General features: G+C 45.8%; 1 protein-coding gene across 3 annotated transcripts in view; it reads right to left on the bottom strand.

Annotated features, from left to right (window-relative positions):
* LOC128322233 (putative ferric-chelate reductase 1) overlaps positions 1–12,578 on the bottom strand; it is a 53,221-nt gene extending 40,643 nt beyond the window's left edge. For 2 of the 3 annotated variants that reach the window (XM_053243135.1, XM_053243137.1), the window contains exon 1: positions 12,424–12,578. In XM_053243135.1, coding sequence (XP_053099110.1) covers positions 12,424–12,453 — 30 coding nt within the window. In that variant the 5' untranslated portion in view covers positions 12,454–12,578. Of the gene's footprint in view, positions 1–4,290; positions 4,347–12,423 lie in introns of those variants that run through there. The other variant, XM_053243136.1, reaches the window with a different exon arrangement.
* Between the last annotated feature and the right edge of the window lie 2,704 nt (positions 12,579–15,282).

The raw sequence follows: 15,282 nt of genomic DNA, 5'->3' as shown, positions 1-15,282 counted from the left end.
GTGATGTCATTTGTCCACCACCACCAAACCCTGTATGAAAAGAGTTCACACCTGTTTTCTACTCCCAGAAATGCAAACACAGGGAGAAAGAACCAAAAAAAAATCTGAGTAAGCAATCACATAGATATGGATTTATGTACACTGGATTTCAATGTGCATTGTAGACTACAGAGAAGAATGCAGTTACCTACTAGCAATTGAAAAACATAACTGCTGCATGTACAGTATAGATAGACAGAACCTTGCCATCCAACTCCACAAAGACTGATAGGTGGAGAGCAACAGTGTAAAGCTATCTCGCACATCATGTAGCAATTACGTATTGTTACTCACCACTAAACATTAAAAGACATGCCTTTTGGGAGTGCAAATCTCTTGTAACAATCGAAAATAAAACTGAATGCATATTCACAAGAACCCTGTTCCGTTTTAAGTTCAACACAAGTACGATCTGTGTTCACAGCCAGACTAAATTACTCATGAACAGACCCATTGAAGTTAATAAGGCACATTTGTCATGACTTGTCCAATTCATTTCAGTGGCTGACATGATGTGCAGTCTCAGTGGCAACTGGAGGATTTTGCAGCATCACTGCTGTGGACATGAAAGCAGAGGTGCTGTGGGCAAGGACACCGGCTGAGCTACAAGCATTACTGCACTTTCTCCCATTCACCACAACAGGAGAAACTACGTAACACTGCTAGTGCAACTGGTGTTCACCTCCGTGGGGCTACTGCTTCCATGACCACAGCAGCAGTGCCACAATACCCTCAATACCCATTGAAATTGTGTATGTCAGTCACAGGGACTACTCATGAGTAATCTAGTCTGGATGTTAGGCAACATACACATGTACAGATTTATACATTATGGTAAATGCACAAACAGTAAGACACTTCCTGTCTGTACCCAGCATTTGATGGGGCCTGTACCCAGGTTCAGTTTTAGATGAATGGATGTGCATCATTCACACAAAAACACACAGAAGTGTACAGATACTTGTACATGCATGCAACATAATGTCTAAATGGGGCTGAAGAGGGGGTAGGTACATGTATCAAGTACCTGTATCAAGATATTTTAAGAGAACATTTATCAAGACATATTAGATGTCTTGCATCAAGATGTACATGTATCAAGATGTTTTAAGAGAACCTCTTCTTCACCATGAGCCCCATCACCCATTGGGATCATCAGGAAAGGTTCATCTGCAGTTGCCACCAGCTTGTCTGGTGACTATGCAGGGACAGGCCTTCCCCATTACTGCCCCAAGGCTCTGGAGTGAGCTCCCTGCCAAAATAAGAGCCTCCTCCCATCTCTGACAACTTTTTAAAAGGCAATCAAAACATATTTGTTAACCTAGGCTTTTAATTAGATGCTGGGGCTATTCTCATGATCAACCAAAATCGGGCTAGGAGAGCCTAACCTGATTTTAGCTGATTGTGTGAACCACCGGGCTTGCAGGCAAGCCTGGTGGCTTACAAGCAGCTAGCCTGATTTTGTAGCCCTCCCCTTAGCCCTGGTTTGCGGAGCAAGCACTCCGCAAACCCGGGTTTTCTGATCATGATCGCTGCTTTCCGATCGTGGCGCGGCTCCGTGACTATTCACGAGGAAACCCCCAGAGGGGAGGCGAAAAGCCGCCTCCCAGCTCTGGGGGTCTCCCCAGTATGCCCTGAGTGCTCGCGCGGCCCCCAAGCTTCCTAGCTCCCGCCAGCTCCATCATGGAGCTGGCAATCGTGTGGGTGGGTGATCCGGCCACCCTGGGCTCCCGCCAGGATCGTCTGCGGGGAGAGTGGGCTTAGCCCGCTTTCCCCGCAAAAGTGGCAAAAGCGGGTCTCACTGATCGTGAGACCTGCCTCGCTGTCCTGATAGTTTTTAATATTATTTTAAGGTATTGTGGTTTTAGCCTTTTTAATTTTGTTGTAATTTATATTTTATTGTGAGCCACCCAGAGACATAAGTTTTGGGTGGGATATAGATATGTCAAATAAATAATTAAGAAATAAGTAGAAAACCAATTTGTTATCTCTATGCAGAGGAGGAAACATGCCAATTGTATTTTTGTCACTGGCCCCACTAGTTCCTTATGCCAAACTGTTAAAAACAATTAAATGGTCCTTTGCACACTACATATGTCTGGAGCATAAGCCTGTTTATTTCTTTTTTTAAAGAGGAAATGAGGCTTGACTGCCATTTCTTGAAAACATTGTTATACTTTCTAAAGCACCTTGCACACAGATGACATTATATAAATAATAGTCATGTTGTTGTGCAGTTCATAAACCAATACAAGATGTCCTTAAAATAGCCTGTTTTTTTGTACTATGACCTTTTATGTATCCAAGAGCAGGCCTGAATTTTTCTGTGAACTTTAAAACACCATTCAGTAGCCATTCCACTGAGAACAGTGGGAATTGTTTCTCTTTATTTCAAACAAAACATTTCATTCCAGTGTGTGTCTGTTGTATGTGTGGTGAAGGGAACAAAAGTGCTTAGTATGAAGGGCAGGAGAAAACAATCCTCAGCAACAGGGTCAAGATGCCTTGAAACCACAGAAATCACATCCTTTTGGTAGCTATGGGATTGTGCCTCGATTTCCAGAGTTACAGAACAAGCTGTTAAGCCAGAATTTTAGTACAGCCAAAAACTGCACATGGTTCATGGCATCATTCCACCAATATTACAATTGCTTAAGAGTATTTCATATTTCAGCTTGTTTCTATGAGATAAACAATAGGAAGGAAAGCTGGTCTTGTGGCAGCAAGCATGACTTGTCCCCTTAGCTAAGCAGAGTCTGCCCTGGTTGCATATGAATGGTGTTGGAAGTTAAAGGACTTTGTGCTGTCTCTTTGTCTCAGACAGTGGAGGACCGACTAGTAAGTCAGAGGGCTAGAGGGTCAAGACATTGGGTCATCACTTCTCCACTGCTCTGGTGCTATCCCTTTGATATGTAGATTGCTTTAAGCTCAAGCTGCCAGCTAACAGTCAACCAAAACTAGAAGCATACGTAGATGCAGACTGGGGTGGAGATCTAACAGAAAGGAAATCCACCAGCAGTTACATAATTTTCTATGGAGATGGAGCCATAAGCTGGTCAAGCACAAAGCAAGACATAGTTGCATCATCAACCACTGAAGCAGAATATGTATCAGCTGCACAGGGCTGTCACGAGATACAATGGCTGTATCAACTTCTGAAGGACCTAGGTACAGATGTACCACAGCCCATACCAGTGTATGAAGACAACCAAAGCTGCATTCAACTCTCCAGACAAGAAGATGTAAAGAGGAGTACCAAACATATTGATGTAAAGTACCATGTAGTGAGAAGTCTGCAAAAAGATGGACTACTCAAGCTGATCTACTGCCCGACAAATGAAATGCTTGCAGACATACTCACTAAGCCACTACCAAGACCCTGCTTTGAAAAGCTGAGAGAGAAAATGAATATTGTGAGCTGAGTCACGAGACATTGAGAGGGAGTGTTGGAAGTTAAAGGACTTTGCACTGTCTCTTTGTCTCAGACAGTGGAGGACAGATGAGTAAGTCAGAGGGCTAGAGGGTCAAGACATTGGTCATCACTTCTCCACTGCTCTGATGCTATCCCTTTGATATGTAGATTGCTAATCTCAGGGATTAACTTCCTTTCTCTCTCTCTCTTTCCTACCTGCCCTTCTACCTTGCAACATGGCAAGCCTCTCTCCCTGCACCATGTGTGCAGAGAAGATGCAGAATCCATCTGCATCCAGCTAGATAGATAGATTAGAGATCCTAACTCCTCACTTTCCTATCTAGAATGGAGTTCCTTAATAAATGCCTTTTATATTGATTTGAAACTATGAATTGGCTCCAAGTTACTTTACTCTGCATACACACATGCCTAACCAAATCCGCTGTGTTGTGCCTCTGTGCACTCTGCTATAATGAGAAAGGAATTCTCTCACCACAGAGAATTTCCAACAAATGGGAGACTAGAGCACTGTAAGATATTCCCCTCAGGGGATGAAGCCGCTCTAGGAAGATCAGACGGTTCCAAGTTCCCTCTCTGGCTTCTCCAAGAGAGGGCTGAGAGAAATTCCTGCCTGCAACCTTGGAGAAGCCACTGCCAGTCAGTGAAGACAATACTGAGCTAGATAGACCAATGGTCTGACTCAGTATTTGGCAGCTTCTTATGTTCCTATGTACTGTGGAACTCCATGTGTGAATTATCATGTATGATGACCACACTCCAAAAACAAACATATATATAACCTGAGCAAGTATCACATGGTAGAAGTTTATCAATCTTACACATAATGTGGAGAAACTGAACAGAACCATGCTTTTCACCCTCTCTCCCAACACTGGGACAAAGGGTCAATCAATGAAACTGCTTGGTAGGGGATTTAGGACAGAAAAAAGAAAATACTTCTTCACACAGTGCATGATGAATGTAGGAATCTGCTGCTACAGGATGTGGCAATAGCCACTAGCTTAGTTAACCTTAAAAGAGGATTGGACAAATTCATGGAGGATAAGTCTCCTAGTCATGATGACTATATGCTAGCTCAGGTTCAAAAGTGGTAGATATCTCTGAATACAGTAGTTTCGCACCAAGAACCCACCCATGACAAGTGCCCACAGCTGTTTAGAGCTCACAGTTTTGAGCAATTGTTAATAATGAATTAGAAAGCCCACGCCCAGCTGCTCTCCGCATCCCACCTTGCTTTACCTGACAGGCCTGCTCAACTTAGGCCCTCCAGCTGTTTTTGAACTACAACTCCAATAATCCCCAGCCACAGTGGCCAATAGCCAGGGATTATGGGAATTGTAGGCCAACATCTGCAGGAGGGCCGAGTTGAGCAGCCCTACACCACCTCCTCTTCCTTGACCTTTTACCCACCCACACCTGTGCTCGCTGACTCAGGGAGGGCTGGGTCGGGGGGATGCCCTCTGTCCTCTCAAGAGGACTGTGTATGCATGTAGTATTTCTTGATGACTGTTGTGATGAGCTCCATGTCCAGACTTGAGACTAACTTGTGCTTCTGAAGCACACTGCTTCATTCACTGCTCTGGTCTGCAATCTGCATTATAAGGTGTACTCGGTCAAAATGTGATTGATGGCTATGCTTGCCTATGGCTACGCTTGCTGCTAATGGTGTGTGTGTGTCAGGGGAATGCTATCTGACACCGAGGATGAGGAAGAAATAGGCAGTGTGACAGCAGAGGAGGAGGGAGTGCAGCAGTCCCAAAGACAAGAAGTTGCAGAGGCAAGCAGGACCAACGCACGGGAGGTTGAAATAGAAACAGAGCCTACTACGTCTGCTACTCTGTGGGAAGAGCAGCCAATCTCAGCTATAAAACGGCATCAGTCAAAGAGACGGGAGGAGATAAGGAGGCCTACGTGCAGAACGGCTCGACTAACGAGAAGAACTGCTGACTCAGAGACCCAGGATTGAGAGCACTGGGCTTCAGCCCATTTAAGACAGCTTCGCCTCACCCACATTGCTGATAGCAAAGTCGGGCTTTGGTGAGCGACCCAGCTGTGTTCCTGTTTGTTATCACTGTGCTTTTGACTTTGGATCATTGGTACCCTGCTTGTAGATTTCAACTTGGACTTGGTTTGACTGACTGCATATGGTGACAACTTGGACTGGCTTTGGTTTTTGGAATTTGCTGGCTGCTTGGCTCTAACAGTATCATTTTGACCCTTTCTCTGCTTCACGCTCCATCAGCTGATACATCACTCAAGATTAGCCTGACAGGTTTACGACAGGGGGGTGCTGTGGCAGCTGTTGTAATGCTGGGAAGTAAGGAGTCATAATTGTGTGTGAGAGAGCAACTCTTACCAGTGATGTTACAGCAGGGCAGGCACTGTGGCTAGCAGTGGATTCTGGGTCAGTGTTTCTTTTGGGGCCATTTTTGGACTGTGTTTGAAATGTGTGTTCTGTGTTGGGATAGACAGGTTCCCTTTTACTGTGCTTCTGCAGCGTTTTTCAAAGCAGGATTGCAAAATACATTGCCTACAGCTTGTTCTGGCCATAGGGAACAATGGGGAAACTCAAAACAGCCCATTGTTCCCCATGGGTAGCTCCTAGGGATATCAAAGTGGATTAAGTTGTAAGGCATGATGGGTGCTACCGACCACCCAACCCACAAAAACAATGGGCAAACAGATGGTTTTAAACAACATTTTAACCTTTTCCCAAACCCCCCATCCTATAAGTGGCCCAGGAGAAGGCCATGAACACGCCTCCGGGGGTGGGGGCGGCGGCGAGTGGCTTCTTTAACTGTAAATGGAGCCCGTGCTCCATGCCACCCAGCAGCTCCCGTGGCGGAGAATCACTTCCGCCACTTACCTGGCTCCCATGGAGGCGAGTCCCGGCCAGTGGCCAGGTGAGTGGTGGAGGCGATTCTCCGCCGCGGAGGCTTCTGGGTGGCACGGAGCACCGGCTCTGTTTACACTTAAAGAAGCCGCCCGCCTCCCCCGCTGGAGGCGCATTCACGGCCCACACCTAGAGTGCCCATTATTAGCTATCAGTACTGGACCCACTCACTTGCCAACCAGCATGAAAAAGGCAGATATTGATCACCTACCGTACATCTATTCTTAAGCAATATCTCTCTGCCTAGCCCTCAAGGGATTTGTTTTTGTTGTTGGCCAACATAAAACCCATATATGCTGCCCTGAACTCTTACAGGAAGTCTGAGATTAAAATGTGCTAGACACATAGGGTGTGATAAAATGAGTTGTTCTGGCTGCTGGTTATCCCCATGCCTCTAAAAAGCACTGTGCTTTATTTTTGCAGTACAATAGGAAAATAAAATAGAATCTTCTGTGTTTTATGTGTAATGCACATGGTGAAGTAAGGAGGCAGGTAGTAGAATACATTTGAATACACTGCAGGGTATAATGGCTGACATGATGTGCCCTGTTACAGACGTGTAAAGTTGCACCGCCAGCGGGGCTGTTGCAGACTTCAAAGGGAGCTCCATGGGCGTAGTGTCCATTGGACAAGAGGGGCCAATGTCCCCAGGCCCAAAGGGTCAGGGGGCCCACAAGGCTCAGGGATGCCCTCTGCCACTGCCCATTCTGTGCCAGGTGCTTTGCACCCACGTGATAGGAAGAAGTACGACAGGGCTTTCTTTTTCTTCTCCCTGTGATTCGTCCTCCCAACAGACTGCCCCTCACCACTGCTCCACCCTCTGGCCACCATGCAGGAGCCGCTGGAGGATGGGCTGCCCAGCCCTGAAACACCACCACCACCCCGGCGGATGGCAGCCCTGAGCCTGGCCTGGCTCAGCATCATCAAGCTGGCGCTGCTGCTGGCCATGGCAGCAGCCACCCTCTCACACTGGCTCACTGAATGGTGAGTTCAAGAAACAGGGATGGGAAGGCTTCGGTGGATTAGGTTGCCCCACCCCTTGTGTCTGACATCCGATACAGGGGGCATGGCTCGGGGGGGCAAGTGCCTTGCATGAAGGCCCCCTGGCTGAAGCTTGTCCCCCGGCCCCCGGGAACTTGCTCTGAATGTGCATTTTCTCCCTGCCTGGGAAGAAACCTGGCACAAAGCCGATGTTTGTGAAGGATGCTTTATGTCCCTTCTAGGCTATTCTCACATTTGCTCACAAATGTGTATACTATGCACGTGTGTATCTATGCTTTTAGACTAACTTGGAACAATTTTGCTCAAAACCCAATTTATAAATGTGAGTAAAACAGACTGCAGTCTGGACACTGGCAGGACAATGTTAGAATACCACAGAGCAACAAAAGATATCAACATGCAGCAGCACAATGTAAATGGAAATATTTGGCAACTTTGACACAGTCATGGTTGTGCAGGGAATGAAGGTAGGTCCCAGGATAAGATAAAGAGAGAGGCAGAAGAAGATAATGAAAGCTCCAATTGCCTGCTACCACACTTGCTCACATACATTTATGCCACGTGTGTCATGTACAACTACGGTTTTGGTCCAATTTGGGGAAACTTTGCTCAAAACTGAATTTGCAAGCATGCATAACAAATGGGCCACAGTATGGATGGGGGCAAATCCCAATGTCAGTGCTAGGCCTGTGCAGTCAGAATCTCAGGTTCAACTTCCAACACAAACACACTATCCCCCCGCCACACACACACACTCACTGCAGCGTGGCAGGTGCTCCCTGTGTGGGCAGTAGTTGCTTTTGAAGGTGGGGGATTTTTGCCAGAACCAACAGTTGTGCAAGGGAGGATGGGATGCTGCGAAGACACCGGGTAGGTGCACAGGAGGCTGGAAAGGCAAGCGGGGCTACCTGGGGACTCTTTCCTCCCAGCAATTTTCCATCGGAAAGCACTGGCAGATACTACAGTACACAGGTGTCCCCATTCGCCTTCCCAGTCTTCTGCACACAGCCTCCTGATGCCCCACAGCCTCCTGTTCACAGCTGCTGCTTCCAGCAAAAAGACCACTCAGGCCCCCCCAAAAGCAACTGCTGTCTGGTGCTGGCCACACTGGGAGTGCCCCCCTCAGAGTGGCATGGGAGGGCAGTGGGTTTGTGTTGGAATTGGCAATTTTGACTATGCAGGCCTATTTAGGGTATTAAGGAGCAAAAATCTCAGAGACAAGGTCTATCAAAATGCAGAAGTACAATGTAAATGAATGGTGGTGTTTGACAACCTTGATACAACCATAACTGCACAGAGTGAAAGCAACTCCTGGAAGCGGCAAGGCAGGCGACTGGAGCACAAGTGGAGAAAGACTCGCCTCGAATCCAGCAGATTACAACATAGAGCACATTTAAAGATCTATGCTCAGGCAATACGTGCGGCAAAGGAGTGGTTCTTTTCTGCCCGTATTGCCTCTGCAAGTTCAAGCCCAGCAGAGTTGTTCAGGGTTATGAGGGGGCTAGTATCCCCCCCCCCGAACCAGAATTTGGAGTCATCAGATACCCGCTGTGACGTGTTTAAAGTTTTTTGCAGATAAAATATCTTGGATTCGGGCTGATCTAGATGGAGACTCCACAATTAATTTGATGTCTGAACTGGAGGTGTCCAACAACTCCTCTTATGCAATTTGGCTGGATCAATTTCAGTTTGTGACTCCTGAGGATGTGGACAAGCTGCTTGGAGCAGTAAGGCCTACCACTTGTTCTCTTGACCCTTGTCCAACATGGCTTGTTCAATCTAGCAGGGACGCTGTTGTAGGCGGCCTGGTAGAAATAATACATGCTTCTCTGAGGGAGGGCAGGATGCCTCTTTGTCTTAAGGAGGCAATTATTAGACCTCTTCTAAAGAAGCCTGCATTAGATCCCTCAGTTGAGCAATTATAGGCCTGTTTCCAACCTCCCATGGCTGGGCAAGGTAATTGAGAGGGTGGTGGCCTCTCAGCTTCAGGCGGTCTTGGAGGAAACTGATTATCCAGACCCATTTCAAACTGGTTTTCAGATGGGCTATGGGGTGGAGACTGCCTTGGCTGGCCTACCTCTCGGACAGATTCCAGATGGTGTCGACTGGAGACTGTCGCTCTTCGAGATCTGAGCTTAAGTATGGTGTCCCTCAAGGCTCCATACTTTCTCCAATGCTTTTTAACATCTACATGAAACCGCTGGGAGAGATCATCATGGGATTTGGAGCTGGGTGTTACCAGTACGCCTGATGACACCCAGATCTACTTCTCCTTGTCAACTTCTTCAGGAGCTGGCATATCCTCTCTAAATGCCTGCCTGGAAGCAGTAATGGGCTGGATGAGGGAGAATAAACTGAAGTTGAATCCAGATAAGACGGAGGTACTTATTGTGCGGGGTCAGAATTCCAGAGCCAATCTCTGTTCTAGATGCGGTCACACTTCCACAAAAGGAACAGGTTCGCAATCTGGGAGTACTTCTGGATCAACGTCTCTCCTTGGTTTCTCAGGTTGAGGCGGTGGCCAGGGGTGCTTTCTATCAGCTACGGCTGATACGCTAGCTGCGCCCGTTTCTCGAGATCAATGACCTCAAAACAGTGGTACATCTGTTGGTAACCTCCAGTCTTGACTTCTGTAATGCACTCTACGTGGGGCTGCCTTTGTATGTAGTCCGGAAACTTTAGTTGGTTCAGAATGCGGCAGCCAGGTTGGTCACTGGGTCATCTCGGAAAGACCACATTACTCCCCTGCTGATGAAGCTTCACCGGCTGCCAATAGGTTTCCAGGCAAAATACAAAGTGCTAGTTATAATTTATAAAGCCCTAAATGGCTTGGGTCCTGGGTATTTCAGAGACCATCTTCTCCACTATGAGCCACACCGCTCATTGAGGTCATCTGAGGAGGTCTGTCTCCAGTTACCACCAACTCGTCTGGTGGCTACACAGAGACGGTCCTTCTCAGTTGCTGCCCCAGAATTGTAGAATGCTCTCTCTTCTGAGATACAATCCTCTCCATCTCTGGCAATTTTAAAAAAATATCTGAAAACCCATCTTTTCACCCAAGCTTTCCCAGCTTTAAAAAATTTCTATATTGCCCTTCATCCTGAGGAGAACTGGTCTTGTGGTAGCAAGCATGAACTGTCTCCTTTGCTAAGCAGGCTCCACCTTGACTTGCATTTGATTGGGAGTCTATATGTGTGAGCACTGTAAGATATTTCCCTTTAGGAAATGGGACTGCTCTGGGAAGAGTATCTAGGTTCCAAGTTCCTTCCCTGGCATCTCCAAGAGAGCCAGGGCTGAGAAAGATTCCTGCCTGCAACCTTGGAGAAGCCACTGCCAGTCTGTGTAGACAACACTGAGCTAGATGGACCAGTGAACTGACTAGGAATAAGGCAGCTTCTTATGTTCCTATCCTAAGACCCCAGGATGCTGACCAAATTTTAAATTTTTAAAAGTGAATAAAAGAATCTTTTTAAAATTAACATCCACTAAAAACAACAAACTCCTCCAAACATCAGGGAAGGAGGGGAGCTACACCTTAATCAAAAGCCTGACTAAAAAGGGCAGTCTTCAGTCTCCTCCAAAAAATTGGATGTAAGGAAGCCATTTGGATCTAATCCGAGAGCAATTTCCACAGCCTGGGGGCCACCATCACGTAGGCCCTGTCCTGTGTAAATAATAAATGAGCTTCAGCAAGTATTGGCACATGGAGCAGTGCCCTGCCCTCCTGGCTGACCTAGTCACATGAGTAGATTCAGCAGTATTCCAATTTAGGGGCTCAGTTGTGTAGCGATTGTTAGGAAAAGGTATCATCCAAGCAAGTTCTTTAGGCAGTAGAAAGCAACATGTACCACCAAGCTCCCAGAACAGAGACTTCAGTCAAACAGAAGTCCCAAAAAAGAACCAGCAGACATGTCTGGAGGCAAAGGCTTCTCACAGAGCTTCTGTCTCTGCTACAGTCCAGGGGAGAGAAAACTTTGGAAGATAAAGGCGAGAAAAGTCCAGGTACTGGACCTGAGGAGGCACACCAATATACATTATTGATAAACTTGGCCTTAATTGCATTCTGGGGTGTGTGTGTGTGAGAGAGAGAGGGGGGGGGTGTTTTCCGAGTTTCTTGGGGAGCTATTTAACTTTAAAGACTCTTCTGCCTTTCCAAGAATTCTAGTTTAATTAAGAATGCATGGGATTCAGTGGGGAGTGCATCACTTTTCCCTAGGCATTTTTTTTTTTGCATCTGTTTAGTCTTGGCATGATACTACTGTTATATTCAAACAGAGGCCAGGTTTTCTCTCCTGAGCCAAATGCTTGCGCTCTGCTGCATTTGCGTCTACAGAAAGCCAGAGTTTCCCAAAGAGAAAGGAAAATGGAGTGGGTAGACTTGGAGGATGTCTGGTAACCAGGTATGAGTCGGCTTGCAAAAACCTGGCACAGTTGCCAGGACAGAACCAGCATGCCACAATGCCCTTGGTGCTTTTGCATTTTCAATTCTGCATAACAGACAAATAGAAAACATTGCATGTCTTTCCCCCAAATTATATACTTACGAACTTACTAACTTGCCTCCTACTCTTTTGGGGCAAAAAAGGAAATTTCTAGATTGCATACCAAAGCTCATCAGAATACTCAAACACATAACCAAATTCAAAGGAGCAAATCTTTTTACATCAGCAATCTGCAAAAATGATTGATTACATTTTGCTTTTATATCTATTGACTTCAGCAATCTGCAAACATAATGAGACAATTAGAATACTCAAATTGCTATCTCTTCCCCTTTCGCAAAAGCAGGTTTTCTATATTTCTAAGAACTGCAATATTCAACAGGCAGAGTTATTTCCAACTGCCTGTTATTTCCAACTGCCTGGAGATGCACAGATGGGAAAAGCTACCTGTATAAAGTGTTGTCATGTATCCAGTTCTTAGACACAGGAACCTTTTCAGAGGCAAAGAAGAGAGCAACTTAAGTACACTTGCATGGCATGCTGTACAGGCAGCAGCTAATTTCTGAAAGCTCCATCCTACTGCTATGTTTTGACTTCTCCACACGTCAAGTTACCTTTCTCCAGAGTGAGGGAAAGCTCAACATTGTTCTCCCACTTGAGCTGCCTTCTTGACTGGATACAAAGTGGGATTTGCAGCTGCAGCAGGAGAGGATTCTTAGTCAGGTAAGCTTCAGCACGTTGTGCAGCTGCCCCCAGCAAGACCGGCGGGCCTCTTCTGCTACAGGTTATGAATACTTGAGGCTTTGCCGTCACACTCCTTAAAACCGTGTCTCAGCCCTCTACTGTTTAATTTGCGGTACTACATGTGTTGCAATCGTTAGGTGTTTCGTTACTCTAACATTTGCTTATAAAGGAAAATCCCCTCTCTAGTCTTCATGTTGAAAACTGTTCAGGCACGCAGCCTCAAAACTGTGTGGAAAGGGCTATAGCTGCTCCCACCATGGATGTCCAGTGCCTGTCCCCAAGAATTCTAAACTTACAAAGAATGATGTAAGGAAATTATTATTATTATTATTATTAAAAATATTTGTACCCTGCCCCTCCAGTACACTACTGCTCAGGGTGGCTCACAACAATAAAAGCATACAATATACAATAAAAGCAATCAAATTAACCTAATTAAGTAAACAAGTTAAAAGTCAGGTTAAAAACCACAATTAGTATTAAATTTTAAATTAGAAAATTTTAAAGCTAAAAATTGAGAATTATAAAAACTAAAGAGCCTACCAGATATAAGCACAGAAGGGGCATTTAAAAGCCTCTTTTAAAAGATGTGTTTTTAGCTGTTTTTTTAAAAAAACACTGAGGGAGGGAGCACGGCGAAGCTCTTCAGGGAGAGCGTTCCAAAGCCGAGGGGGCAACAGGCTTCTAGGCACAAGCAGAGTTTATTTCATTTTTCATTTTTCATTTTGAAAGTGCAGCTGAGTTAGTTATGAACTGCAGCATGGATCCTGTGACTACAGCCTACTCAGGAATGGCTCCTTCTTTTCCCAAACTGGATGGCAATAACTACGAAACCTGGGCCCTCAAGATGAAAGCGATCTTCATGACAAAAGGAATCTTTGAAGTGCTCACTGAGGGACGGCCAGCACAAGATGAAGCTGCTCAAGCCTCGTGGGACAAGAAAAACCAACACGCGTATGGCCTTTTAATTTTGAGTATAAGCGATGATGTATTGATCTATGTGGGGGATACTGATTTAGCCTCAGAAGCGTGGGATAGACTGAAAAAGCAATGTGGCCAAGTCTCTGCAAACGCAGCTCTTCTCCTGTATAAAAGGCTATGTGAAAGCAAACTGCAGGAAGGGGGAGACTTTGAAGCCCACATAGCAAATGTCTTAGAAATTAACAGGCTTTTGAAGAGTAACCAATGTGAATTGAATGAAATTATTCTAATTGGGGCAATCCTACAATCCCTGCCTAAAAGTTTTGAACCCCTAATTGTCGCTCTTGAACTGTCTCACTGTGAACTGAAGGTTGATTCTGTCGTGTCCAGTCTGAGAAATTTTAATATAAAGTTGCAGCAGGAGAAGTTTGAAAGCGATAGCACTCTGGCACATTTCAGCAGGAAAAGTAATTCCAGCATTAGCAAGCGAAGTATCCTCAGTGACTCATCAGCATATAATTCAAAGAGCAGGAAACTCAGAGGGCACAGACCTGGTCACCATGGCAATGAAGTAAACACAGGGATGAGTCATGGCAACAAACAAAGAGGGGAGGAGGAGAAGCACCAACAAGGTGGCTTATCTGAAAGGGAGAGCAATGCCAAAAGCTACATTACCTTAAAAGAGGCAACAAAGGGTCACACTTTCATCCTGGACTCAGGTGCATCCCACAATATAATCTGTGATTGCAATCTATTTATCGAACTCGATAAAAGCCAGAGATGTGTTGTGACCTTAGCAGATTCAAGGAAGCTAAGCGTGGCTGGCAAGAGGACAGCAAAGATACTTTGTGGCTCTGCTGCTGAAGCTTATGAGTTTAAGATAACTGATGCACTTTTTGTGCCAGAGATGCAAGTCAACTTGATTTCAATTGGGCATGGACTCAAGAAGGGGTGTAAAGCAATTTTTGAAAATAAAGCATGCTACATCTCTAAAGGTGATGAGTTGATCATGACTGCCCACACGTGGGATGATGGACTTTTTGAAGTAGACCGTGCTACTGCACAAGCAAACGTGGCAAGTAGTTGCCAACACAAAAATTGTGATTTCTTATGGCACAGAAAATTGGGCCACCGAAGCCTAAACTTTGAAACTGACTCCCAAATGAGGGAACTAACCGAGAAATCAGTGCCAGATTCAGAAGGGGCTGGACAACCAGAACCCAAACTGAGGCACTCACAGAGGCATAACAAAGGGGTTCCACCTAACAGACTCTCACTCATGGCTAAAGGAGGAGAGATGCAAGAACCCACTACGTGGCAAGATATAGAAAGGTTGCCAGCTGATGAAGCTGAGAAGTGGAGAAAAGCAGCAACCGAAGAAATTGATTCCTTGCACAAAAATGAGACTTGGAAACTTGTGGAACTACCCGCTGGAAGAAAGACTGTGGGATGCAATTGGGTCTTCAAAGTCAAGCAGGATGCAGAAGGGGATGTACAGCGCTACAAAGCCAGACTAGTAGCCAAAGGATACTCCCAAATCTATGGTCAGGACTATGATGAGACTTTTGCACCAGTCGTGAAACACACATCAATTAGAACATTGCTCAGCGTGGCAGCAGCCAAAGGGATGCAAGTTGAACACTTGGATATAAAGACTGCCTTCCTACATGGGGAAATCGAGGAAGACATCTACATGCAACAACCACCAGGCTTTGAGGAACCTGGAAAGAAGGGGCTAGTGTGCAAACTGCAAAAGAGCATCTATGGCTTAAAGCAGGCAGCCAGAGCATGGAATGAGAAACTGAATC

This window comes from Hemicordylus capensis, chromosome 4 (assembly GCF_027244095.1).
Source record: "Hemicordylus capensis ecotype Gifberg chromosome 4, rHemCap1.1.pri, whole genome shotgun sequence".
Lineage (NCBI taxonomy): Eukaryota > Metazoa > Chordata > Lepidosauria > Squamata > Cordylidae > Hemicordylus > Hemicordylus capensis.
This window is presented reverse-complemented; position numbering and strand designations above follow the sequence as displayed.